The 26,909-nt window shown below is 39.1% G+C and overlaps 4 protein-coding genes and 1 long non-coding RNA gene across 5 annotated transcripts; 3 read left to right on the top strand and 2 right to left on the bottom strand.

Moving 5' to 3' along the window:
• The first annotated feature begins 2,242 nt into the window (after positions 1-2,242).
• LOC144645857 (carboxypeptidase inhibitor SmCI-like) lies at positions 2,243-12,999 on the top strand. The gene is made up of 5 exons (XM_078505389.1): positions 2,243-2,418; positions 2,889-3,077; positions 9,623-9,805; positions 12,198-12,596; positions 12,911-12,999. The coding sequence occupies exons 1-4, from the start codon at positions 2,370-2,372 to the stop codon at positions 12,581-12,583; spliced, it is 807 nt and encodes a 268-aa protein (XP_078361515.1). The 5' UTR covers positions 2,243-2,369; the 3' UTR covers positions 12,584-12,596; positions 12,911-12,999.
• On the top strand, positions 11,227-12,167 carry LOC144646893 (uncharacterized). The gene is made up of 2 exons (XR_013569491.1): positions 11,227-11,496; positions 11,538-12,167. It is a non-coding gene; the product is annotated as an uncharacterized LOC144646893 (long non-coding RNA).
• Positions 13,000-13,114: 115 nt separating the features above from the next.
• Positions 13,115-20,597, bottom strand: LOC144646882 (N-lysine methyltransferase setd6-like). Its single transcript, XM_078506588.1, has 10 exons — positions 20,442-20,597; positions 19,422-19,600; positions 18,490-18,744; positions 17,904-18,168; positions 16,745-16,843; positions 16,282-16,383; positions 15,952-16,035; positions 14,691-15,429; positions 14,368-14,413; positions 13,115-14,142 (listed from the first exon to the last, which is right to left on the bottom strand). The coding sequence occupies exons 1-10, from the start codon at positions 20,529-20,531 to the stop codon at positions 13,968-13,970; spliced, it is 2,034 nt and encodes a 677-aa protein (XP_078362714.1). The 5' UTR covers positions 20,532-20,597; the 3' UTR covers positions 13,115-13,967.
• A 201-nt stretch (positions 20,598-20,798) lies between these two features.
• LOC144646892 (uncharacterized) lies at positions 20,799-22,230 on the top strand. The gene has a single exon (XM_078506599.1). The coding sequence runs from the start codon at positions 20,840-20,842 to the stop codon at positions 21,479-21,481; it is 642 nt and encodes a 213-aa protein (XP_078362725.1). The 5' UTR covers positions 20,799-20,839; the 3' UTR covers positions 21,482-22,230.
• A 348-nt stretch (positions 22,231-22,578) lies between these two features.
• Positions 22,579-24,787, bottom strand: LOC144646890 (uncharacterized). Its single transcript, XM_078506597.1, has 2 exons — positions 24,480-24,787; positions 22,579-24,361 (listed from the first exon to the last, which is right to left on the bottom strand). Exon 2 carries the CDS (start codon positions 24,080-24,082, stop codon positions 23,267-23,269), a length of 816 nt encoding a protein of 271 aa, XP_078362723.1. The 5' UTR covers positions 24,083-24,361; positions 24,480-24,787; the 3' UTR covers positions 22,579-23,266.
• Between the last annotated feature and the right edge of the window lie 2,122 nt (positions 24,788-26,909).

The following is a 26,909-nucleotide window of genomic DNA, read 5'->3' as shown; positions in this document are numbered from 1 at the left end:
GTTGTTTTGCGGACGACAGTGAAGAAATTTACATAATGCACAACGCACGGACAAGCTATTGTTCTGTTGATAAAAAATTTTTCGACTTCCATTTTTGTTTGGCGACTTTCGTATATTTCAAAGGCTTCTCGCTGACAGCGCATCTTTTCATGATAGATTGCATGTTTTCGAGCAAATAATTCTTTCCTCGTCAAATAGCGGTAATATTAATAAAAACGTTAAAGGCCACACCGGTCAACGCTATTCAAAAGGTATAATTAGCATTTCGGCGACTCAGCTCGTGCACACATTCACGCAATTCACGTGCACAAAATTGTACAATTCCTTTTTTCAGCAAAACAACAACGCGTAATGTTCAAATTCTGCTTTATTAGTTATTATTTTGAATCGAGCACTGTCTGCGATATTCAGTTTTTCAACCGTAACGGAGATTTGAAAGAAAACAGTAGTTCTAGCGAGATTTGTAAGTCAACTATAAATTGAGTTTTCAATCGACCTTGTCCTTGGTGACGCCGTGGTTGTTGTTTTAAAACTCCGCTCAGAATCGACGCTTAAAGGAAGTCCTTTTATATTCAAGGTATCTTTTGAGTTCAAAAAGAATGGTAGAATTAGAAAATACTTCATTTATGTAGCGCCATATGACGAGTTCTTAGGTGTTTTACAAAATTAAGGTGATACACCCCCTTCCTGAACATTTGACCATAGAAAACAAAAAATGTTTTTCCAGGGTTTCCGGTTTGGTTTACTTCCGGGGAAGATTTGCAGACTTCCGTGTTGATTTCTATTGTTCTGTGAGGACCAGTAAGACACTGAATTATTATTCAGTTTCCCAGAGTGAGTCCCGGCGACCCTACCGCTGACCAACCGCTGACGGATCGCGGAGCCGGGGGTAACTCTGGGCTCGAGATTGCTTCTGTTAGCGAACGGTTCACCGATCGAGAGACCTGGACGCTAGCGCAAAACGAAAGACGCGAGGGAGCAGAGGGCGGGGAACGAAAAAATCTTTTCCCATGCAATAATTTCCTATTTAATTATTGGTATCAAACAGATGGTAAAAAATAACAATTGTAAGCCTAATTAAAAGCATTCATATCTGTATTTATGAATAAAAATCAACAATAAAAGGTTTATAAAAGTACAAGAAGAATTACTTCGTGGGGAAGGGGCTAGGGGGGCCTCTCGGCTGAAAATTTCATTGCTGTTTACTAGCTGAAAATAGGAAATTGGCGTTGGCACTATATCAAGAATTGATTAGTATGCGAATGCTTGTAATCCTGCAAAGTTTGGTGCTTGTATCAAAAATCGCACATTTCAGGAGCTAAGCCGCCGGACTATTTTTGCGATGTGCTGTAACAATAATCAGAATAACCAATATATGATATAATATATTAAATATTACATAATAAAAAGGAATCCCTTTTACGCATTTTTACTTCGCGCTTTAGCCATTTAACACAAGACAAAAACCTAAAATTGGAATAAGGAAGGAGTGCGGTGAAATTTGACGTTATGTATGAAAGTTGAGCTGTCGACAGTTCATTTAACCTGCTTCAACGAGGTCAACCTTCAGGAAGTATAACCGAGTTGTTGTTTAAGCTCTATTTTCACCACCAGATGGAAAGATAAGAAAGTTCGATCTATTGTGTCAAGCTCAAACATCCACCAGATGGAGATGCGAAATAAAATAATAAAAAAGAGACGAATCGGTAAAATTAAAATTCTCGATTGCCTGTAGGCTACAAGATTACATGGCCAACGCGGAAATAACGGGCATTTTTCTTCGCGCGCGCATTTTCTAGCTATCCCTCGCGGAGTGGAGTTGGGCGCGCAAAAAGAAACGTCTGTTTTCTCAGTTTTGGGCAATTTTAAAAATGTTTTTAAAATTTTTTTAGTTATGTGAAAATATAGTTTAGATGGCTTTGATCTAAGTTGCTACTCGATTGCGACAATTAGCAAGTTTCGCCCTGCTTGTACTTGGTCAAACGTTTTTCAAAATACAAAATTGTTGTCTTTAAAGAAACTTGGCTTGTCGTTTATAATTTCATTGCGACAATTAGCAACTTCCTGCCCTGCTAATACGAGGTCAATTGTTTTAGAAAACTTTATACTGGAAATACAGGCGTGCAGTTAATTATGATTTGTTTGCGATAATTCGTAACTTCCTGCCCTCCTTGAACGAGGTCAATTGGTCTCTTTTACTTCCTTGAATGAAGACTGATGAATCGGGTTTAATTACATGAACATTACGCGTTCTTCCTTGTTCTAAAAGATATAAAACAGCCTTCTATTCATTAAGAGTATAAATCAGTTGTATATCAGAACAGAACAAGCCTAAAATATTGGAGAAGTTCTTTGCAAAATTCTGCGAAATGTTGGTTCGTGTTCTTGTCCTTTGTCTTCTAATCGCCGCAACAACAGGTGAGTCAATAGAAATGTCGCCTTTTTAAAATAAGAGCTTTCCTTTCCCCTGTTTGTTAAGCTTTTTTATTAAGAATACACAGAATTACAGAATTTACTTTTTTTTTGTTGAGTATCGAGGGAACGCCTTGTCCCAGAAGATAAGAACAGCTTTGTGGGCGAATCGACTGGGTTCACTTCATCGGTTCGAAGGATACAATTGACATAATTGTAATGCAACGCATTGCACTGGTATTAGACAAGCTGGAAATATGAAAGCAATTCAGACAGAAATTCACAGGATATCTACAGCACTTTAAAAAAATTAGACTGGTTTTGAGTTTTTTCGTTTGAAGGGCTACTCTTCTCGATTTTAAGCGATTTCAAAAATCACAGCAAGACCATAGAAAATCTGATAAAATTGAAATGCACGCTTTGAGTGAAATCTTCTAACGCGTAACAACTTTTCCCTTTCTCTTTTTTTCTCTCAGACGCCACGAACCGTTGCTGTCTACCCAGAAGTTTTGGTGTGGGCCGTTCATATGCAGTTCGCTTCTACTACGATGCTTCACCTGGACAGACTGGACAGTGTAAAAGGTTTATCTTCCGAGGATGGATTGGAAATGAAAACAACTTTGAATCGCTGGAACAATGTCTAAACGCTTGTGATGGTGTAACTTGCTGAAAATTACTGCTTAGTATTGTAGGTAAGCAGATATGCTTTACGTTCATTTAGTGAAAAATGTTGCACTTTTAGTACGCAATAACTTTGTGGTATGTTTTCAGCCGTTTTAGACTCCAGGTCAATATATACTTTTCTCCTTTCTACCTGATTTGATTTCAAGTGGGAAGACCTGAAAAGTAAAGTGGGTTCCTGTTACTTGTCTGTTATATAACTATTTTACAGTAACGCGAAATTTCAAAAACCTGGGATTCAATTTTCTAAACTTTAAGGTCCTATTACCGACGACAAGGTCCTGGTGTTGGAAGGGAGGAAGGGGGGGGGGGGGGAGAGGAGGGGGATACACGCGCAATTTCTTCAAGAATTTGTTTTGTAGCAGGCGTTGCGTTACAGGTCACGTTACACGGTAGGGTGAATCTAACCAATTATTCACGTTTCTCCTAAATAGAAATTTTATATTAATAAATGAATGATCTAGATTCAGTAACCATCTGTCTCTTTGTTTATATTTCAGATGCAAAAGGAGATGTCAGCGAAAAATGAACTGGAGTTTGCAATATTTTAGTGGGAAATGAACTTTAAACAGCCTGTATAGCTAAAAACGGAAAGTGAATTCAAAAAGTTGATTATTGTAAACTAGTCCAAATTAGAGTTTCAAAAAAAGAGAAATAATAAATTGTATATAGTTTATCAAACAGTACATTGTGGTATTGTTACTCACTTAGACAAGAGAAGAGGGTGGCTAAGAAAAACACTGTTCTAGGAAAACATTGCGATAATTATTGACCATTATTAAGAAATCTGCCATGTTTTGGATACGAGTGCATGTATCATCACATATTCTTGAACGGGATATCGATTTTTTTTTTTTAAATAAAAATCTCATCCTTCCACCTTTTGTCATTATATTTTATCGTAATCTGTTAACGGCTGACAACTGGTAAATTGCTCAGAATTTACGACAATTCGTGTGTGGACCCCAGCATCCTTATGGCCAATAAAAAAAAACGTCCAAAAATTTCAAATTTCACTTAGGGACTGACCATTATTTTTTTGGAGGGGGGGGGGGATGAAAAATATTGAAAAAAAATTGTTTGCAGGGCCTGGAAAGACAAACTAAATTGTTTGCAAGAACGATATGTATAACAAAAAATAGTAAGAATTTGGAAAAAAAAAATGTTTGCAGAGGTGCATAAACTAAAAAGAAATTTGCAGAGGAAAATTTTTCATCCCCCCCCCCCTCCAAGAAAATAATGGTCCGTCCCTTACAGCTGACATTCTATTCCTGCGTCAGACGCACAATTTGCCAATATTTCGATCCCTTACAACAAATTCCCTCTTTCCTCCGCAGAGGCCTTTTTTTTCGTACGAGCTGGGAAATGGGGAGAGGTGAAAAGTAAGCGCGCAAAAGCGATGGGATAATGTGCCCTCGTTCCCCGAGCTCTTCACCGCGCGCCGTCACAACGTCTCACATGTAGGTTTTTATAGATTGTGCTCCTAAAAGTGGCATATTATGCTACTAGCAGTGCTCAAAATTTGCCATTTCCATTCCCAACTTCTGATTTCGTTGCTCACAAAATGACGTAGATCTATCTGGGTGCGCATCGACACCAAATATGATGTTTAAAAACTGTTGTTGTAATTTTTGTGTTGGCTTTTCACGGCCGTCAGCTGTCCATCTGCTCGCATCTCTAACCGTTTGTATGCCTCCAACGACTAACAATCACATCTCACGCTCAGAACACTCCTAATTCATTTTTTCTGTGGTCACCTATTCTCATTTTTGATTTCCTCTATCTTCCGTGGCGTGCCGCACAAATCTTCTCCAATTCATCTCACTCTCCTACTCACATGTCACAAGAAGTTTTCATTCTATTTCGGGGAATTTCGTTCATATTGAAGGGTTAGTTTGAGCAAGGATAGAAAAAATAGTTGCTGAGCGTAAACGTATTCCCATTTCATCAGGTAAACGAGTGTTTTTTACCTTTTGTATGTTCTGCACTCGAAAACCAAAGTACTTTGACAAATGCTACCAGCACCGACAAGTCTACATATCGCTGTTTTCCAACGTGTAGAATTTTTTTCAGTAAAGCTTCAAAAATTTCGTAAATCATCAGGATACCATTAATGTATCGAGCTTTGAACTGTGAACATTAAAACCTTATCTTTGAAGTACTTTTCTTGTTTTTTTGTTTTTTGTTTTTGTTTTGCATAATTCTTTCGTTTGATCGCGGTCGACCTGCGCTCTCCCTATTTTTTTCATTTTTCGTGTTTTTCGCCTTTCCCCCTCCACTGAAGTCCCGATTTCCCATCCTCCTTTGCCGCCACCGTCACTTCCAGGTAACGGCGTTTTTAACGCGCATTGCAATTTCTTCCACGTGACATACCCACATAAACTGCGTTACCCTAATGTAACGTAAGACGCGTTACGCACGCGTGACGTATCAAAACTGGGTTACTTCATATAAATGTTATAATGCATACTCTTAAAATATTTTTGGTGTTTATTTATTGCTGACAAATCAGAAGAACACACAAAAAAAACACATGTTGGTCGATCCGCGCTTTTTTGCTGTGTTTTCTTGTAATCCTGAAGTAATCAAACCAGCAGTTTTGTGTTCTTCTGATTTGTCAGAAATAAATAAAGACCAAGAATATGTTAATGGTATGTATCATGACACACTAAAGTAACGTGATTTTTACGTCACGCGCCTTACGTTACATGGGAGTAACGCAGCTGATGGGGACTTATGTCATATTTATGTCACGTGGAAGTAACGCGTCACATCAAAGGCGAGTGGAAATTTGTTGCATCTTATTACAGAAAAATTAATGCTTCGTAAAATTGACGCGAATTTCAAAAATTCGCGTTAAATTAGGTCACCCCCTCTTTCGCGTTAATTTCCTTTATTGTGAAGTAACTTCTCCTTCGATTCGCGTTAATTCAAGTCGCGTTAATTTAATTAACACAAGCGTTAATTTCCTATAATAAGGTAAATGAACATTGGCAGGAAGACGTGCCGGGAGACTGGGGATAGAATGACAGCTGTCAGTGAAATTTAAGGACGTTTTTCATTGGCCAAAATGATGTTGAAGTCGACACACGAATTGTCAGTTGAAATGTTGGACAAATTGTCAGGGAAAGCTTTTAGCGCACGCCCACTTCTTAATGGTCCTTAATACCAGACCAGTCTACGGCACGTATCAATTAGAACTCAGCGATTTGAAAAAAAAAATAGTAATAAAGAAATAAATCAAATAATCCATAGCAGGAAATACAGGCAGGCTGTAATTAAATTTTATTCCATTATTTTATTCATCTAATTTATACTGAGACTTTTGTTTTTCTCTTAAATATAATCTTCCTTGTTCTATAGAATCGTCCTCTTCTCCTGAAAATAAATTTAAAGAAAAAAGTTAGTGATAACCTGGCTGTTTGCTTGAAAAATTGACTGAAAGTTTAGCCTCCCTCCCCCTGGGAACAAAAAGACAAAAGCATGAATAACACATACGGCTTACCTACTACTCATTGGATAGTCCTTTAGCAGTTGACGCCATCACATTTGTCCAAACACTCTGGCAGCGACTCAAAGTTGTTTGTATTTCCCTGACAGCCACCGTAGACAAACTGCTCGCACTGATTAGTGGCTTTGTTGTAAAAAAAGCGGGGAAAATACGCTTTACATGGCCCTACTACCTTGGGGAGACAACAAATGTTCTCTGCGCCTAAAAAAGAAAGAGAGAGAATGAAAATTACATTTGTGCACGAATTTCATCTCTAGAGCGCGCGTCCAGGCGGGCGCGTTTTTTTTTTTTTTTGAATAACACAAACAGTACAAGACATGGGAACACGCACGCACTGGAAATAAGTCACATACGTTTTCATTCCCGGTTATTCCTGGTTATAGTTTATTTAGTTCTCAATTAAACTACCTATCCGAAGTCACTAGTAGAGACATAGATTTAAATAAAATAACTTGGGAATTATCGATTTCTCAATTCTCAATCTCTACTTCATCGTCATTTAATTGAGAAGAGGTTTTTTCATTGTAGGGCCTGGTTATAAACGTGTTTGCCCATGGGTTTCATAAGACTGAACTTAAATTAAACACGACCCACCTGCTGTGATCAAATTGGCCACAAGAAAACACAGAACAAAAGAGCGGACCAACATGTTGCTGAGAACCTTTTGAGAAAAAAACCTCTCAAAACGTTTACATGCAACTTCGAGTTCTTCTGATCTGTCAAAAATAGATTACGCAAAAGATATTTGAGAATGTGTTCGACCTCTGTATTATCGTCTCATGTCACAAATGAGACTTTTGTCATATGACGTCACACGGCTTTTGTCGCATGTAAACACTGAAGAAGCACATCTTGTCATGTTGTCTTGTGTTTCACACAAGTAACGCGAAGTCACAATGAAGTAACACGCCTTGTGTTACACAAAAGTAACGCGACTTATGTCAAATTCAGGTGTCACTTTCCAAGAATTTAATTAAATTTCTTTTAGGAAGAACCACAGCCTTAAAAAAGATAGCAAGTCTAGAACGTGCGTGTGCCCATCAATTGTTAGCTAGTTACAAAGGGGCTACGATAATCCTTTAAAATAACTTCCCACCTTGCTTTGACGAGGTCAATTGTATAAAAAAAGTCATTAAAAACACATCTCAGGTTCTGTTTTAACAGCCTCACCTACACGAAACAAGGGACTGGTCAATAAGTATCAGGGGGGTTGGCCGGAGCAATTGGAAAAGTGGTGGCTCGAAAATTTGTGACCCACCTCTTCCGTCTGGCTCAAAACTGACTAACCCACCCCTGACAGGGGGCCGGGTTGAAAATTACATGACCCACCCCCTTTGCTAAAAAAAATCAAGGGACCTATCATTTCTTTATCATCTGTTAGGGGTTGGAGATTTTTTATTTGACTTCAGCTTTTAAAGTGAAATTCTCTACATAGACATTTTCCCTGATGGACACTGCAGTTCCATGTACGTCTTTTTCCATTTCTTGACACACCAAAGAAGGATGGATTTATCACTTCTCATACTAGCCTTTTGTAAGTTTTCCACATATTTGTGTGTAAAGTCCATGGGGAAATTTAGACACAAACATATGCAAAAAACTGAATCAGTATATGATATTAATTCATAATCAATTATTGAAGAGTTTTTTTATTTTTTACAGAAATTAATAACATAAAATACAACCACTGTCCATCATTCATATTTGCAAATTGTTTGAGAAAAGAGTTTACTGGTATTAAAAGGCCTAAAGCCCAGCGTGAATCTATGCAGGTTGAAGAGAGTCAGGTAAAACTGATGATATGATTACAAGCCATCTAGGGGGGTCAGGGGGCATGCTCCCCCGGGAAATTTTTATATTTGGGCCTTTTGAAATCGCTAGAAATTCATTTAAAACTGCTTACATGAAGAAATTTATCCATTTTATATACTGATGAATACAACTTTTCTTGGAACTATAACAGTTAAAAGTTAGTGAATAAATAAGATGACCCACCCCCTACGTGTAGATCAAAACTACATATTAAACCCACCCCTTTTCGAGGGTCAAAAACTGATGACCCACCCCCTTTCTGCTCCTGCCCACCCCCCCCCCCCCCCCTTTACTTATTGACCAGTCCCAAAGTTACCTTAAATTTAATTTCCTTCAAGTAGACAGGCTAGGAGAATCAAGGACTTGATCACCTCAGGAACATCTTGATCAATAACCAAATTCTTCCTAAAGAACACATTTGAGAAAAAGTAGGATAACAGTAAGGGAAATTAAGATGCGATTGTGACACAAGTGGCGTTACTTTTGTGCAACAGAAGACGTGTTTCTTCAGTGTGACATCGCGTTACGTTTCTGTAACACAAGACGTATTCCTTTGGTATTAACATGCGCCGGCGTGTTTTGTAAGATAAGATGCTAATACAGAGGTCGAGCGTAGTCTTAAATATCTTTGGCGTATTCTATTTGTGACAGATCAAAAGAATTCGAAGTTGCATGTAAACGTTTCGAGAGGTGGTTCTTTGCAAGGCTCTCAGCAACATGTTGGTCCGTTCTTTTGTTCTGTGTTTTCTTGTGGCCAATTTGATCGCAGCAGGTGAGTCAAGTTTTGGTTGTATTTAATTTCAGTTTCAGTTTCATAAAAACCATCGACAAACACGTTTATAACGAGGGCCTACAATGAAAATACTCTTCTCAGCTAAATGACGAAGTAGCGTATTGCGAAATTTATCATTCCCCAGTCATTTTAACTTGTAAATCTACGTCACATTTAACTACAGATTCGCTGTTTCTCTGCCGTGTAAAGGAGTTCATAGAGTAACATTTATTTCAATAAACTATAACCAGGAATAACTGGGAATGAAAACTTATGTGTCTTATTTCCAGAGCGTGCATGTCCCCATGTACTTGTACTGTCAACTGTCCATGTCTGTACTGTTTGTGTTATTTTTACAAACACACTCCCGCCTGGACGCGCGCTGCTCGAGTTAAAATTATAATTTTCTTTTTCTCTCTCCCTTCCTTTTTTAGGCGCAGATAACATTTGTTGTCTCCCCAAGGTAGTAGGGCAATGCATGGCGTATTTTCCCCGCTTCTTCTACAACAAAGCCACTAATCAGTGCGAGCAGTTTGTCTACGGTGGCTGTCAGGGAAACGCAAACAACTTTGAGTCGCTGTCAGAGTGTTTGGATACATGTGATGGCGTAAACTGCTAAAGGACTATCCAATGAGTACTAGGTAAGCCGCATGTGTTATTCATGCTTTTGACTCTTTGTTCCCAAGAGGAGGGAGCTCGAGGCTAAACTTTCAGTCCATTTTTTAAGCAAACAGCCAGATTGCCACTAACTTTTTTCTTTGAATTATTTTCAGGAGAAGAGGATAGTTCTAAAGAACAAGCAAGATTATATTTTAATTTATATTTCAGTATTAATTGAATAAATAAAATGATGGAATAAAATTTCTTTTAAAGAAGCTTATATATATGTCTGTATTTCCTGCGCATATGGATCATTTTCTTCATTTCTTTTTGTTTTTCCAAGTCGCTGAGTTTAACTTTATACGTGCCGTAAACTGGTCTGGTATTAAAGGGACCTTAAGGGCCATTAAGAAGCGGGCGCGCGCTAAAAGCTTTCCCCGACAGGTGTCAAAATATTTCTTCATCCGTTAAATCTCGACTGAAATTTGCAAGAGCACAGTAAGCATTTCCATTTTGATTTAGTGATTAGATCTTTTACAGATCCTACGTATGCAGCATCTTCGTTCGCGGAATATTGAGCCTCTCTGTGAGTACCCACGGTCCGCCCACGGTCTTCTTTTTCCTTCGAATTTTTTTTTGCAAACCTTCCTCTTTTTTAAGCGATCTTTGTTTTATCTTCGTTCGTTTTGTTTTCGTGAAATGTGGCCAAATGCCAACAATCAGAGATTACAAATATTTTCTTACTGTTTATGAATTTTACAGTTTCATATCGGAGTGTTCAATTTGATCACACAAATTTTGGTCAATTTCAGATCTTCGCTTCAATCTTGAGATCTTCGTTTTTTCCGCGGTGATCTTTGCGTCTTCGATTTCTTCGGAAATACCCATAGAGACGCTCGTTATTTGTGCGGTTATTGCATGGTTTGGCCATACATGTATCCACTGCAAGACAGTTTGCCTATTTGCTCTTTTCTTATCGCGACATCCACATGATATTTCAAACCTTTTGCTTACTTTATTGCATTTCTGTTTTTGAATGATTACAACAGATCTTTTACAGATCTAATACGGCAAATCAAAATCAGCCTGCCCTCCTTTCACGAGGTCAACTGTTTGAATAACACTTCCGTAAACCAAAACCAAGCGAGAATTATTTCCAGCTTACAATTACTTCCTTGTTGACTAAAACATATTTTAATCGCCACTCCAAACAAAAAAACAGACAGACATTTACTGACTTTTGATTCAGACCTATTTTTTATACGAATTTGCAAATTTGAATAACAAAAAAAAAAACTGTTTGGGAATATATATCTTTAATATAGTAATCGCAAGAAAGGCTTTGAACAGACGTCATCAACGTTGCTGTGTTCGAGTATGTTGGTTCGTGTTCTTTTTTTCTGCCTTCTTATCGCCGGAACCACAACAACAGGTAGGCACAAAATATTTGTTCAGACTGTTCAGTATTTTTTTCAATTGCCACGAGTGTTCAACATAACGCGGGGATATTTTACTCTCTCGAAGGTTCAACCACAGTTCAATTTTCATCAGTTTAACATTTGCCTGTGATTTGTAAAATACAAAATTTCTGCTGGAGCTTTTTTAACTTGGTCTTTGCGTTTACTAAAGGGAATCTATCTAAACGTTCGAGTCGTTCAAAGAACTTTATTATTGTAGCTAAAATAGCATATTAATTCCAAGAGGTATTGTTTTATGGAGTTAAGTTGGATTTCAATTTCAAAGAGGAAGAAATATTGCAGGAAGTGAAATATAAACAGTTGTTGGCGTCATCTTAGTAAACAGACAATGAAAAAATCTGAATCTTTTGTATTTCGATAATAAATTCTTCCCGATTGATGAGGTATGATTAATTAGTGCCAGTCAGTTTCAGTTAACTTGGCACGTACAGAACAGTCTATGTGTACTCGCCGGACGTTGTACGGTGTACAACGCTGTGGCCAAGTTTTAGAACAACGTTTACCGAGTTTTAGAATGACGTTTAAAACGACGTTTAAGGAAGTCGTGGTATAAGTAGTGTTTATGCCAATTGCCAGACTTGTTACTTGAACGAAGTCTGTGTGAGCTGTGCTTTATTCGCGTTGTATTAAATAGTGAAAAAAAAAATAAGAGAAAAGGAGATATTTACAAAATAGGAGTTGACACGGAAGTCTAAAGAGAAACAAAAAGGCTTATGGCGTTTGGCTTCCTAGAACTATCATAAAAACTATTGCTTATGTATTGGTAGATCAAATAGCTCAAGGCGGAACAAGCGAGAGAGGAAGTCGTTTTGGCGGTGAATGGGGTCACGGTATCTCAATGCCTCAAACGTGTACTTAGCTTGAAAGTGGCGACGCCAATTTTCGGGCTGCCATATCTTTCTCCCGCATAATCTACACAGTTTATAACTAGATCAAATGACTCGAGGCGGGACAAGCGAGAGAGGAAGTCGTTTTGGCGGTGAACGGGGTCACGGAAAATTAATGCCTCAAAAGTATACTGAGCTTGAAAATGGCGACACCAGTTTACCGGCGCGCAACCATGTCTTTCTCCCGCACAATCTATACAGTTATTTAATAACTATGTTAAATCTTTCTTCTACTCTCCCTACAGGCTCGGCGAACCCTTGTTGTCTCCCCACGGAAACAGGACCATGCAGGGCCGCTTTTGTCCGCTTCTTCTACAACAAAGCCACTAATCAGTGCGAGCAGTTTGTCTACGGTGGCTGCCAGGGAAACGCAAACAACTTTGGGAGGGAGGAAGATTGTTTAAACGCTTGTCGAAACACAGACTGCTGAAATTTTTTTTCTGGTAAGAGGCCATGTTTCCTCAGTACGAATGTCTAAACACTCAGCCACTCAAATAAAGTTCATTTATTCATCCATTCGGTTCCAGCAAATCCTCGTAAAGTGCTCAATAAGTTTTTAATTGCGAATTTTATTGTCCATATCAGTGCAGTTTGGTATGTATAATTAGAATATCTGCGTCACATTAGACCATGCTGACCACTGAGGTGAACGTCCTCTTATTCGACCTCGTCCCAGCCAATCAGAGTTCGTTGTTACTATTTTGTAATTTTAAAAGTTTTGGAAATCGGCTATAAATCATATTTTCTTGTTTTGCAGGAGCAATGAAGAAATTGACAGACACAAAGACTTAAAGTTTGACGACGTCTCAGATTGTAGAAATAAACACACTGAAAATTTAAATTAGACATATGTTATTGCATTTGTAAATTATCCATGTTACCTCCGCATTGATGATTACAAAAGAAAATTATTTAATAGGTCAACAGTAGAAGAGATAATAAAAAGTCACTTGTTGTGTGTCTCAAAGACATCAGTCAATTTAATTATTTCTATTCGATAATTTCGAAACATTACATGCCTAGAGTTCCAATCACCTTCGTTTTTCCAATAACGTTCGAAAGTTATCGCGTTTGCTTTTTTGGCCGGTTTTCTGAACTGATTATAAATAGTCCAAAGACTGCAAGCAACAAGCCGAACAATGGGCTCAAACCAATCCGTCAAGGAAGGTTGGTTTCTTCGACCAGTCAGGCTACAACGCCCAAACCAATCGTGATTTGGCTCACGCGACTTTACTCGCGCATTTGACAATGGTTACATGTTTTCCCGCGCTTTCCAAAGGATTTTTCCCCGCGCATTTGACACTAGTTGTATGTTTTTCTGCGCTTGTCACTGGTTCCGTTTTCCAGCGCATTTGGCACTTGTTACTATTTTCCGCGCTAGCTACCGGTTCTGTTTCCCCGCACTTGGCAGCGGTAGTATCATTTCCCGCGCGTTTCACTGGTTCGTATTCCTGCGCATTTGCCATCGGCTACATGTTGACCCGCGCAATCGGTTTCTTTTTACAGTTTTTTCCGCGCCGTTTGCCCACATCTGGCACCAGTTACATGTATTCCAGCATTGGACAAGTCCTCCACAAAACAGTAACCACATCGTAGTGCATTCATTTAGGCTAAATGGCAAAAGGTTCTACTATCTATCAATCAATCAATCAATCAATCAATCAATCAATCAATCAATCAATCAATCAATCAATCAATCAATCAATCAATCAATCAATCAATCAATCAAACAATCAATTTATTAATGTCATGGCGCGGGATGAGGTTGCCCTCTCTATCCGAGTTAGAGGCTCATGTAAAAAGCGCATGAGCTATTATCCTTGTAAATTGTCTTCGACTGCAAGTTCACAAATTTGTCGAAAAATGGATCTTTGTCCTCGCTTGATTCTCAATACAGACAACTGCCTTTTGCTAAGCTTGCCTTCTTCTGCGCTGTCTCCCCACATGCTTTCGTCTCCATATCGTTGCTTTACGCACAACTCTGCAACACTGATCACAGCAAAATAATGATAGTAATAAGGAATGATCAATAGGATGTGAATTTTCGATATTTTCAAATTATGATAATGCATATAAGGAATGTAATATTAGAGAGAAAAACACATGACATGAGCACGTGGAGATACGAAATGTTCACAATTCTCGCGCGTTAATTGATCTTAATTGGTTAAACGTATGGATAATAGAAGTGTAGACCATCAACAAATATGGTACCTTTTCAATGTTCTCCTCCATTCTATCGGCCACTGGTACATTAACTCTGTTTTTAAGTTAGAAAAAAATAGTTGTGAGTTGATACCCACTAAATACGTTCACAAGATCATTCCAGAACCGTCAACAATAACAACAGTGAAAACAACAAGCACTTGTGCAAACTCATTGCCAGTGCCCTATCTTTTCTTGATAGTGGTAAAGAAAGGACCTGGAAACGAGGCAAGCACTTGTAAAGCTTGCTGTTTAACTAGGATCAGAAACCATAACAGGATTGAACTGAGCTGTTTTGTGTTCAGTGACAGGCTAAGCCATAAATAACTTACCATAAGTTAAGGGTTGTTCAGATTCTTCTTGGTCAGCATCGTCGTCATCATCATCATCATCATCGTCGTCATCGTCGTCATCATTATCAACATCGTCATCATTATCATCATCATCGTTGTCATCCCCCTTTGCCTCCCCCTCCTCCACATCATCATCATCATCATCATCATCATCATTATCGCTGTCATCATCATCAAAGCTTCTATTGTGATCAGCATCGTCCTTATTGTCAATGAAGCCGTTATCACCCTCATCATCATCATCATTACCATCACAATTACCACCACTGCCATCATCATCGCTCTCAGACATTTTGCCATTCCCAGCACTTCTGATATCATGGGACTCATCACTTGCTTGGACCAAGTCTTGTTTTGAAGCTTTAGGCATATCCATAGTTCTCTCTACATTAGAGTCCAAGCCTTTTAAATATGATTTGCTACCATCTTGAGATCTAATGTGAGGATCTTCCCTTGGCTCTGACACTTTATCACACTCAATGCTTTTCCTCTTCTTCTGCTTCCATTCTGAGTCATTTTCATCTATTGGCCTTTTCCTTTTCTCTTTCTTGTTCTCTGCTTTCCAAACAAGTTCCAAAATTCTCATTCTTGTGTCTCTTTTAAGTTCATCATCAGTCTGATCCAATACATGCCCAATGTCATCAAATTCTTCACTTCTCTGTTGCTGAATTTGTTCCTCCAGTAGTTGTTTGAACTGTTCTTTGGACAAATGAAGGATCTTCAAACAAAACATACATTTCCACCCCCCCAGTTAAGCCCATTTTAGGCCCCGGGGGGGAAAAAATTAAACAAGGGCCGCCCCCGGGGCGAAAAAAAGAGAGAAAAGAAAGAAAAAAAAAAAAAAAATTTGGGGAAAAAAAATTTTCACGGGGGCCCAAAAAATAGAAAAAGGGGGGCCAAAAGGCCACTAAAGAGAAAAATAAACTTGGAGGGTTGCATTTGACAAACAATTAATAAGGATATATATCCCCTTAAAATAATAATGCACTAATCACATAAAAGCAAATGAGTGGGCGAACAGGCCAACTGACCGACCAATTGACCAACCATTCAACCAGCCAGCCAATTACTACTAACAGACTGACTGACAGACCAAACAACTGACCGCTTCGGCCTGAAAGACTAACGACCAAATATACAATAATAAAAAATATTGAAGACCCACAGAAAGGCCAAAAGAAATGACAGAGAGACCAATTACTAAGATAGACCAATCAATCAAGGGATTTGTGTCACTTACCCTCAGGGTGGCATACAAATCTGGACCAAAGTGTGAACATCCCTCTCGTCCAAAGAGAAACATGTCATCCTTAGAAGCCACACCCTAAATTACAAAGAAACAAGCTATCTTGGATTATATAAGATGAAATATCAACAGGGACGTAATACAAGGAGACTTTTTGTGGCACTATAGGCATGGGCGATGGGGACTAATTGTGTGTACAGGCCCACTGGGCAAGTGCAATTAAACTACAGACTCTGTCAGAAGGGTCCAGGGAGAGATTAGGGTATGACACTTGTAGTGTGAAAAACAACTCTTGCTGAAATTGTTCTCATCAAATTCACTCACCATTTCCTCCATAAACTCAAACTGAGCATCTAACACTCCTGCTACTTGTTGAGATTGGTTTGCTTTCATCACCTCATCAAATGCACTGATGGGTACATCTACCTACATGCAACAAATAAAACAGAATCTATTGTTTTCCAACCAATCAAACAATAGCTAAGTAAGAGACTAGCGTGTAACCGTTTTACTAAAAAAAGATATCATGTATTGTACAGATTGTTGTAATTATAGGGGTGGCAGTTAGCAAATTTGAGACTTTGCAAGATGGCGAGATAGATTATTATCTTTTCTGTGAGTCTATGATGGACTAGAAACAGGTTAAGTATGGGAGGCCTAGTAATAATACTGCTACTTGCTTTATGTTACAGAAATCAGTCAGAGTTAATCACTTATGAACCATTTGGATTGGAGCAGACTAAGATCAAAGCTTTGTAGAAAAATATAGATTATACAAGTCTCTTACCATGTCATATGGATTTGGTAATTCATCCTCCACAAAACCATATGACTGAAGTAAGTGGCAGTTTGCCAGCTTGCCATAAGTGTTGAAAATTTCCTGTCCCTAAAACAAAGAATGGAAAAAAGTAAAATTATGATGATTTTATTAGTGGCCAAGAATTTGACTCTGGAACATTGAGCCAAAACTGAAGCTTGGCAAGATCAGAATTAAGGATGATCTGACCCCGGGGGGGGGGGGGGTACTCCCTATAATGGCCTATAGGGGGAGGCTCCACCCAAAAGGGGTACCTTTTTCAGGCTTCAGGTATATAAATGGGTAGGGATTTCAAAAGTTTAGGTATACGAAAGGGTATGGAAATCTGTCATTCAGGTTTTCGAAAGGGCCTTTAATTAAAATATTTTGAACAGATGCAATTTATGGCTGTATTATTTCAATTTATTAAGCCCTACTTGAAAATGACAAGAAAACGTCATGTTTTAAGCCTATACCATGACTTTCAGGTATATAAAAGGGGTACCTTTTTTCATTAAAAGGTATAAGAAAGGGGTACAATTTCTGGCAAAATGGTATATAAAAGGGTAAGGGGTAAGAGCTCGGGGCGGAGCCTCCCCGTACAAAACATTTTTGAGTACCCCCCCCCCCCCCCGGGGGGATCTGACTTTTGTCCAATGCCACACCACTTGTTATAATTCTACTATAGTTGAATATCTACTACTTCAGTTATTTCTCTTTATATTTTTGGGTGGGGGTGTGCAACTGGGACTCTAAAAACCTTACCCTATACCAGACCATGTTCAGCTGAGTTTGCAACCGAAACCAGACTAGACACCGAAAATCACTCCCCTATCCCAGACTTCTTTTTTAGAAGTATCACAGTTAAGTGTTTTGAATGGAAAACGGGCATCTGTCAACAACATTGCTGCATCGATTTTATTCCAGTTTAGGAGAGCCTCTTTTCCCCCGAGTTTCTATTACTATTTTGGGCTTCATTCTTCATACCACTGATCAGTTTTTCTGGCAAATGATACCCTATTCTAGACCAAAACTATCTGATTTCTATACCCTATCCCATGAAAACCATAACCTTCACAGCGGCACATACCTATACAGCTCATATATGGGAGTGCCCCCACCCAAAGGTCATAGGACATGTGTTCTTTACCTCATGAATATCTTGTGTTGCCACCATAGTCAAAGATTTGGCACCAAACTCCAAGTGAGCATTATTGTTACTGATGTGATTTAGTATGTCAGCCATTGGGACCATTGCAGGAGCTGCGTCATTATTCTTAACAACATCATCACCATCATCATCATCATCATCATCATCATCATCATCATCATTACTTTGCTCATGCTCTGTGAAACTGTAGGCCATGACAAATGCCGCCATGTGTTTATATAGAGCAACAGTGTGACGGGATTCACTGTCAAGAAAAAAATATAAATTGGTTATAATGCTAACTTCTCCAGGTCCAAGCTTAAAATATTAATAAATTACGTGACTCCAAAAAAATCATATGCACCACATGGAAGGTCATTGAAAATTCCACACCGGTTTGTTCTCAAAAGCCAAAATTTTTTAAAAAAGTATAAACCAGCTATACTGGAATATACAGAGGGGTGGGGATTCAACTTAAAAGCCTTCCATGGAGGGTTATGGATAATTTCTGAAATAACACATCAGTTGATTCTTCACAGAAGTTATTTTTAGTGTTGAAATATAAATCCTGCATGTGAGTTAATACCTGAAAAGGTCTTGGTGTTTCTTAATAAATGGCAAGACAATAGCATTGTACTCTTCTTCAATCCGTTGTACATCACTTTCAACATCCTCCTCTATTCCAGTCCCCTGCAGCTCTTTCTGTCTCTCCTCCAGTCCCCAGAACATGGGTTGATCCAGGACTGTTACGTCACGCACAAGGTTTAGATAAGGCTTCCAGTGAGATGTTGGATTAGTGTACTCATACATCAATGTCAAGAGTAGAGGAGCCCAACCAGATCTGGATGAAAATTTAACAGATTGATTGACAGCTGTACAGATTGATACTCAAATCGATCAATACTTTTTATAATGCAAATATTACATTATAAATTGATCAAGTGGTTGATACAGTGCAAATTTATTGGTGGGGTATTACATGAACTAATTGCTTTCTAATATTATTGTCATAATTAACTGATTTTCTGCTTGATTTAGATTGATTAAATTGATTTTGTGACTGATTAACTGACTGACTGACTGCCGGACTGACTGACTGACTGGCTGACTGACTGACCGACCAACCGACTGACTAACCAGCTGTCTGACTAACTGACTGAATGACTGACTGACTGGCTGACAGGCTGGCTGACTGACCAACAGATCGACTCACTACGACTGACTGACTGGCCGACTGGCCCACTGACCAACTGGCAAATAGTGTCTAAACAGACTAACTACATTGCTGTTGCTTCTGGATGCCAGGATACTACTCTATTAAAGGTATACCCCCGGCCTTTTGTCATTTGCTGGACTACACTCTTAGTGAGATGCCCAAAACATTACATTGGGTTTCAACACCAGACCTTCAATTCCAGAGTCCAGAACATTTTAACCAGGAGACCATCTCATCCAAGCCTCCTATTAAGCTACAAAAGAAACTTTCACTATTATTTTATAACATGCAAGGCATTTTACCCTCTTTCTGAACCAAACTCATCCTCATTTGCTAAATTTCCAACAATCTCTGAAATGGATGAAGTGTTGGGTTGTAACACAAGTGATCGTGGAATTTCAAACAAGCACTCTCCTTTCTCTATGTCCTCCACAGCTATCATGCCATAACGATGACATGATCCTCGCACCCCAACTTTCACCTAAAAACAAGCAGTAATTTAGACTTAACATGTTCTATTTCCAGCATCAAAAGTCTTAGCCTGCATACAGTCATGTAGCTGACGGTTTCCTTCTGTATGATAGCAAAGTAAACGCAGCAAAGCTGTAAAAAAATTGGGGTCAGGAGAGAAGAGAGAAACTCTCCCCTTCTCCTGATTCTTCAGACTGTTGCTTTTGCTGCTCATTTTTTGTGGCTTTCTGGTTACCTGGTTATTATGCAAAAATACTTTCAGTTTAGCAACCTACAAATTCTCATACATCTTTTTGTTATTCTCATTGAAAAAACTTCACTGAAGGTCCTGAAGGGAGGGCGGCGGCGATAAAGTACAAAATCCCAGCCCAAGGTTTGCCCAAATCCCATTTCCCAGCCTATTATCTTCCCAGAGTTTCTAAATCCCAGTCCCACCTCCATTGTTTTTTGTTTGTGATTCCCAGTCCCAGTGACCCAAATCCCATTTTCCCAGTGTAAATCTGCTCAAATCCCAGTTCCCATTTCCGCCCCGACCTTCATTCCATCTGGTCAGCCGCTGGTTCAATTCATGATCTTCAGGTAATTATACGTTAGTATTCCCTTGATAACAGTACAAAAGGTCTCTCTGACGGTTCCATGAACATTAAACTCTAAAATTTTTAAAAACGTCTTCATTTAATTGGGTGCAGAGGTTTAAATTAATATCGTATTTTTTGGAGAAAAAGATCATGGGGGGGAACGGGAAAGGGGGGGCTTATAAGATACTGAAAACCAGCAGAGTTAATTCGTGGTGATAGACCCCGAGTGAAAAAGTTATATTACAAAAGCTAATGATTATTTTCTTAACAAACCTTTTTGCTCAGTATCAAGCCATTCTGTTCACACCAAGATAAGAATTCAGTCAAGATTCCATCCGACTCTTCTATCGACTCATCCGCCATTTTGTAAACATGATTCACGTGCGAACCAGAAGGCCTGGGCCAAGTCTAAACAAGCCTCACTGGAGTGGGCTCGGGTAATGCTTTTTCAATTTTTATAAAATAAAGGTGAACATTAGTTTCGAGGAATGAACGAAACATTTGTATAAAATTATTGATAATTGAGAAATTTTTCATCTATTTGATAATTTCAAGAGTCTCGGAAGTTAGGACAACTGTCTCGGTACGAAAGCCTTCCTGAGTCTACCCCACATCGGAGTAAATTTGTCTTTGATCAACCAAGATGGCGGACAGATCAGCTTACAAGTAGCATGTCACTTCTCGGTCTTGTTCCCGATTATGGAAGTGATTCTAGCAGTTCTTCTGAATCTGACGAAGAAAAGACTAAACTAGAAGGATCTAAAAGAAATTCTATTGACGATAAAAATGTTGCCAATGAGACGAAGAAACCTCAAATACCTCTTCCCTTGCCAACGTTGGATCTCAAGGCAGATTCTGCTTCGAACACGAAGGAACTAAATCAACGAGCCTACCAGACTTCTTCGGTCTTCTTCAACCCATTTCTTGCTGAAGAGAAAAAGAAACTATCTGTTCTCGAGAAACATGTACTACTTTCAGAAGTAAAGCCGGAGGAAGACAAACACAAGTCGAAAAAGATTTGTTTTAAGTTTCAGAAAGGGCGCTGTAGACTGGGTGATAGATGTAAGTTTTCGCATGGCATGGCGGATACAGGGGCTACGAATGCTGAAACTGAAAAGCCAAGAGAGCCTAGTTTAGCTCCAAACATTTCTACGTCACAGACAAGATACGAACCAGATGAAGAAGAGGAGAGTTGGGAACTCAAAAAGAAGAAGCGAAAGCCAGGGGTGACCGACTCTCTTGTTCCACCAAAGAGAGCAATGGCAGCCTACGAGAAACAACGACTTAATGACAAACCATGGTCACGGTCATAAAAGTTTTATTTTGTAGGATATAATATTGTTTACAGTGCCAAAGCCAGGTGTGCTCAAAAGGTGGGGGGGGGGGGGTGGGGGGGATTTGTTGTCCCTTCAAGACCTTTTTTTTTAGCAAAAAGGGGGCCCACTCTTGGAAAACAAGGTACAGTGAAATTTCCAGTGTATCCATAGAAGTTGCAAAATCCTCAGTAAGTTAATTTCAAGCATTTTGAGGTCTAATCAGCTGTAGATTTTCTAGTTTTGCACTGGCTAGCTTAAAAAGCATTGATAGAAAAAGAAATGTTACAGGTACCAGAACTCACAGAATTTTTCTTTTTAAACTACTTCAGCATTCTCTTATTTTGTTTCCTCTTCAAAGAGAGACATGCAGCGTGTGAAAGCAAATTTCCTTAGAGTTCCGCCAGGTCTACAACTTGGCCGGGTTGTTCAAAAGCTGATTAACACTAACACTAACCCATGATTGAAAGTCAATCAAGGATTCAGTTTCTCTTGTAAAAAAGTGTTTTTACTGCTTATGTTTTGTTGGACAGAAATATAAACAGAAAAAATGTTAAAAACTGAAATCAAAGTTTATGATAATCCTGGATTAGCATAATCATGCTTTGAACAACCTGGCCAAGATGAGCGACAAGGACTAATCTAACCTTTAATTCACACGGATGTTCAGTGTCCAATTTCTCCTAACAATAGCACTACATTGTCAAGCAGTCAGGTAATGAGAATAAAGAAAATCATCAACTGGTAAAGTCAGTGTACATGATGGGGCTTGAGAATGCTTGATTTACTTTTTTTTTTTTGGGGGGGGGGGGGGTGAGAATGCTTGATTGACTTATGCCACTCCATGATCCTCTGATAAAACAGAGAGAGTGTTAACAGTAAAAAGAATGTTGTCTTGATAACACCAATTTCTGACACTCAGAAGGAGTGCGGGGCAGATCCAGGATTCTTCTTAGGAGGGGGTGCACCACTAGGGGGAATGGCATAACTGACTTTTTTGCAGGATCTACCAGTTGTATTAGAAATCTGCAGGTCATCTCAGGGGGATGTGCACCCCCTACACCCTCCACCAAGATCTGCCCTTGGAGTGCAACATATTTCTAATCTATTTTTAATAGATTGCATGGCTATTTGTTTAAGTCAGTTATTCCTGGTCAGATTTCACAAATTGAGCTTTATTTCACACCATTTGTTTCATTACAAAATTGTGTATTGAAATGCCAAAACAAAAAAAAAAAGATGCGACAAACCTGTTAAATCACATGAAGCATTTAAGACTGTTGAGTGCTTTTAAAAACAACGATTTACAAAAGCTAACAAAAGTTTTTGTTTGTTTGTTTTTTGCTGAAACTCATCCAGGAAAACAAACGCATGACGTAGGTTTAAAGAGAGGGAAAAAGGTTGTAACGTTTCATCGGTTGCTACAGAAATCTGCTTATATCAAACAGTTACCTTACAATTGTTACAACTAAACAATTGCAACAATTATTACTATTATTAAACAATTATAAAGCGTGTCAGTGCGTAAACATTTATCAATAATCGGAACAGTTGTTTAACAAAAGAACTTTATCTTCGATCCCGCCTCAGATCTTTAAAAAATCTTGTAGCATGTGCTCGGTTATTGGGCAGTGGCCCAATTGTGTTACAAAATGAAAATATCATTCACGCGTGCATGTATGATAGAATTCTAAAAAAGTTTCTTGTTTACAAATTAATGTCTCCGATGCTCTCCAAATCCCGTCCTTCATACACTGGGGGGCGTTGCGAGACTCGATTTTCTCATCAATAGAATGCTTGTCGGGGGTGTTCTCGCTTCGCTCTTCTAGTCGGCAACTCACTGGCAAGAAGATCATGAATGGGTTTCCCAATTTTCGGTGGCTCTGGTTTGGGTTTTTCCAGTCCCTTTCGCCAAAGCGGACTCTTTTGGACGTTCACGACAATAAACACTTCTTCGAATTCATCGTCGTCGTCGTCTTCATCTTCGAAATCTTCCGGACGCAGCATGGGAACGGATTGGTCTCGTTTGGCGACTTCTGGGCGGATTGCACTCTCGTATTGCACCTTCCTCGGGTCTGGCGCCTGATTCCTCTTCGGGGAATGACCTCTGGGATAACTTAAAAATATGTCGATGTCCAAAACTTCAGGGTTTCGACGTTTTGTTTCGGGCGATGAACGCTCTTCCAACCACTCGGGTGTCTCAACTTGAGGTCTCTCTTTCTGAACAACCTCTACGGGAGATTCGTCGGGGTGACCGAGAGATGTCGTGGAATGCTCGACTCCACTTCGGCCCCCTGTTAGTGCTTTACCGCCTCCGATCATATCGCTTATGAGGGATCGCTGGTTAAACGAGCTGTAGTTGATGCCTCGGTTGCTGCTGCTATTCCATTGCTTCGACTCCGTCATGGAAGAATGCTCTTGTCGAGAAAACATCTTTATGTCATGTGACCCAAAACGCGAACCGTTCATTTCCATTTTAACCTCGCTACGCTCAAGTGAACTTCGCTGGCTTCGAATGGAAGTTGTTTTAGTTGTAGTTGATGTCATGGAACTGTGCACTATGCGTCTACTTTGGCTTCCATATCTGTCTTGGTACGCCATGGCGTTTCCGCAGTCGACTTTCAGTTTAATCTGTTGTTGCCTTTCTGATTACGTTTGCAAATGTCTTCTGTGTTCGGCTTTACTGAGGTGTTCTCTTGTTTACGTTCGCAGTATTTAACTTTTAACTGTTTTCTAGCAGCTCGCCAGGGCTTAGCAGTTAATGCCTCTTTCACCAACAAGCGTTGTTCCCCGTTGTTCGGACAGTGTTGGTGGGTTTTCCACGTTTTCGTTCCGATTCACTCGTATGTAATGCAAAAACCACAGCACACCCTTAAAAATCTGAAACTAAATAAAACAACACAAACTGAATAGATAATCAACAACTATGCATGTAAACGAGCTCAGAAAATCTAAAGCAAACAATGAAGCTATTAGTTTCTTAATTATCGGGGGTGACTTACTTTTTCTTGCCATATATTTGCCTTCGTAAGTTCGGAGTTGTTTGGGCGTTCAAGCCAGCTAAAAGAAATATGCGCGAAGGTCGATTGTGCTCTGACCACTACGCATAAAAACCATGGTGTTTTAAAAAGGTACCTTGGATTTGTGAGTTAATCCCTAAAGCTGTTAAAGATCACAGCTCGGTCCAGCATTGGTAGGGAACTAAATTGAATAGAATAAGATAATCTTCGCATTGAAACTAGGACAAAAAGCAAACAATGGCCTTTAAAATGCGACCCTGGGAAAGATCGGGTCTGGGCAGTTGTGTTCAAAATGTTCACAACAAACTAGAATCATTTCCTCTGTTTTCAATGAAGTCAGCAGATTTGGAACAATATATCACTTTTTATTGCACGATGAAGACAGCCGAGAGGGCCAATAACTACAATCAGCCAATCATAATGCTTTATCGCCGGTCCGATATTTTCTAAGTATTGGATCAGGCATAGTTACTACTACTAATTATGGATCAGGTTAAGTCTTAGTACAGTTAGTCTTAGTACAGTCATAAAGTGGTGAAACAAATCTCTTTTTACGGAGCTTACTAGGGGCCGTATTGCCTGGGAGAGCGTTGGCCGTCAGTCTTGCCAAGACCAAGGGCCAATAGTCTTCCGAAACGGTCCTTGTGCGTGGTTGATAAAATAAATGGAATAATTTGGAAAACTTTTTAAAGCACCACTGGTTACCCATTAAGCGGAATGACGAGCTTAAGATTGAAAATTTAGCGGGGTGAAACACCTGCGTCTATTTCAAGAATGTTTTTGGAGTAAAAAAAAAAAAAAGAGGGGAAAAAAAAGAAATAGATTTAAAAAAAAAAAAAAAAAAAGGGTATAAAGGGGGAAATAAAAAAAATTTAACCAAAGAATAAAGGCGCTGCTTATTTACCCTTTTTATACTAGACGTTAAAGCACCGAGACAGCTTTAACGTCTCTAGCATAAAGACGGCCAATGTTATTCCGATCAGGCCTGCAGATAGCAGGTGCACACAACATCTGCCATATGGGTCATGGCGGACTGTTAAACCAACCTACTGAACTTCAATTCTAAGAAATCTTTGGACGATTGGTAGCTGTCTTAAACTATGGAACGCTGTTGGTGTGAGTATTCCAATGAAAATTTCTTTTTTTGTATTTTACACTTTTACCATTTGCACCGTTATATTTTTAGCTATAGGTACTAGGTAGAACATATTTAGTTGAATTTTTAACTGGCATATTTCTAGTCCATTCGAGCGCAATATGCATAGATATTTACAAGTTATGAATTTAATTATTATTATTATAAAAGTCTAAAATATATCTTGAAAGTTCTAAGAAAACATCGAGCTAGCAGTTCTTTTGTCTGCCAATATAATGTTACATCAGAATGTTGTAATATGCCCAAGTTAGCGAGCTCGGTAAAGACATACACGTAACAGTTTTGACTTGTTCTTCGCACGCAAACGAATCCCCCATGCTGTGCATCGTGGCTATTTTGCTATGAGAAGACACGCAGCTCTTTGATCATTGTTCGTTCAACATTTTGCACTGGACTTGGCAATATTTATTCCAGTAGTCTTTGTTTCCGCGACAGTCTTAATAGAACGGTGCTGTAGCATTTTTACTAATCGCCTACTGAATAATTTTGAGTATCTTATTGAACCCCTTAATACTGTACGGAATGTTTTAAATATGATGCAGCTACCTTATTGTTACTTATTTTCGCGGGAACTTAATTTCGCGAAAATGGAACGGAATATTTCGCGGGACTTAATTTTCGCGATTTGGCCAAAAATACGTAATTAACATAAAAAATACAATAGAAAACGTTTGAAATAAATTTTCGTGGGTCTTTAATTTCGTGATTTTTTGACAATCGCGAAAATCGCGAAAATTAAGTCCCGCGAAAATAAGTAACAATAAGGTAGCTTTTTGCAGTACGCTGAAAGAGATTGTTGAGTATTGGAATAAGAAAGCACTGAATAGGAAAACACTCGGACGGCAACCGGAAGGCGAGTTTTTTGGAAAACTTTTAACTTCAAAAATAAGTTAGAAAGCCTTCGTTTTAGCTCGTAAATCTTGCATTTACGAACAAAAACCGCTAATACGCGTCAAAGACGAGAACGTCCCACTTTTGTCCGTGGCTAAAAAACGTCTTTGCTTAAGCTCTCTAAAACGCCGTTTTATCTGTGAGACGCTTTATTGACGATCACCGAAGACTTTACCCTTTCCTGCCAAGAACGACCAACAAATTATTTGTAATTTCAACGGTCTGACTTACTGTGAGGTTTATAGCTGGGCGCATGGTGACCCACACTGCTGAACCTGCAGGCAGCAGGCGGTTATCAAATGCGCTGTGACGTGTGCAAAGCGCGGGAACTTGCGCGCGAAGAACCTCTTCCGCCACGCGT

The sequence above is a fragment of the Oculina patagonica genome, chromosome 3, assembly GCF_052425735.1.
Source record: "Oculina patagonica isolate OP01 chromosome 3, crgOcupat, whole genome shotgun sequence".
In the NCBI taxonomy this organism is placed as follows: domain Eukaryota; kingdom Metazoa; phylum Cnidaria; class Anthozoa; order Scleractinia; family Oculinidae; genus Oculina; species Oculina patagonica.
Note: the sequence above shows the minus strand (reverse complement) of the source record. Positions and strands in the feature narration are given on the sequence as shown.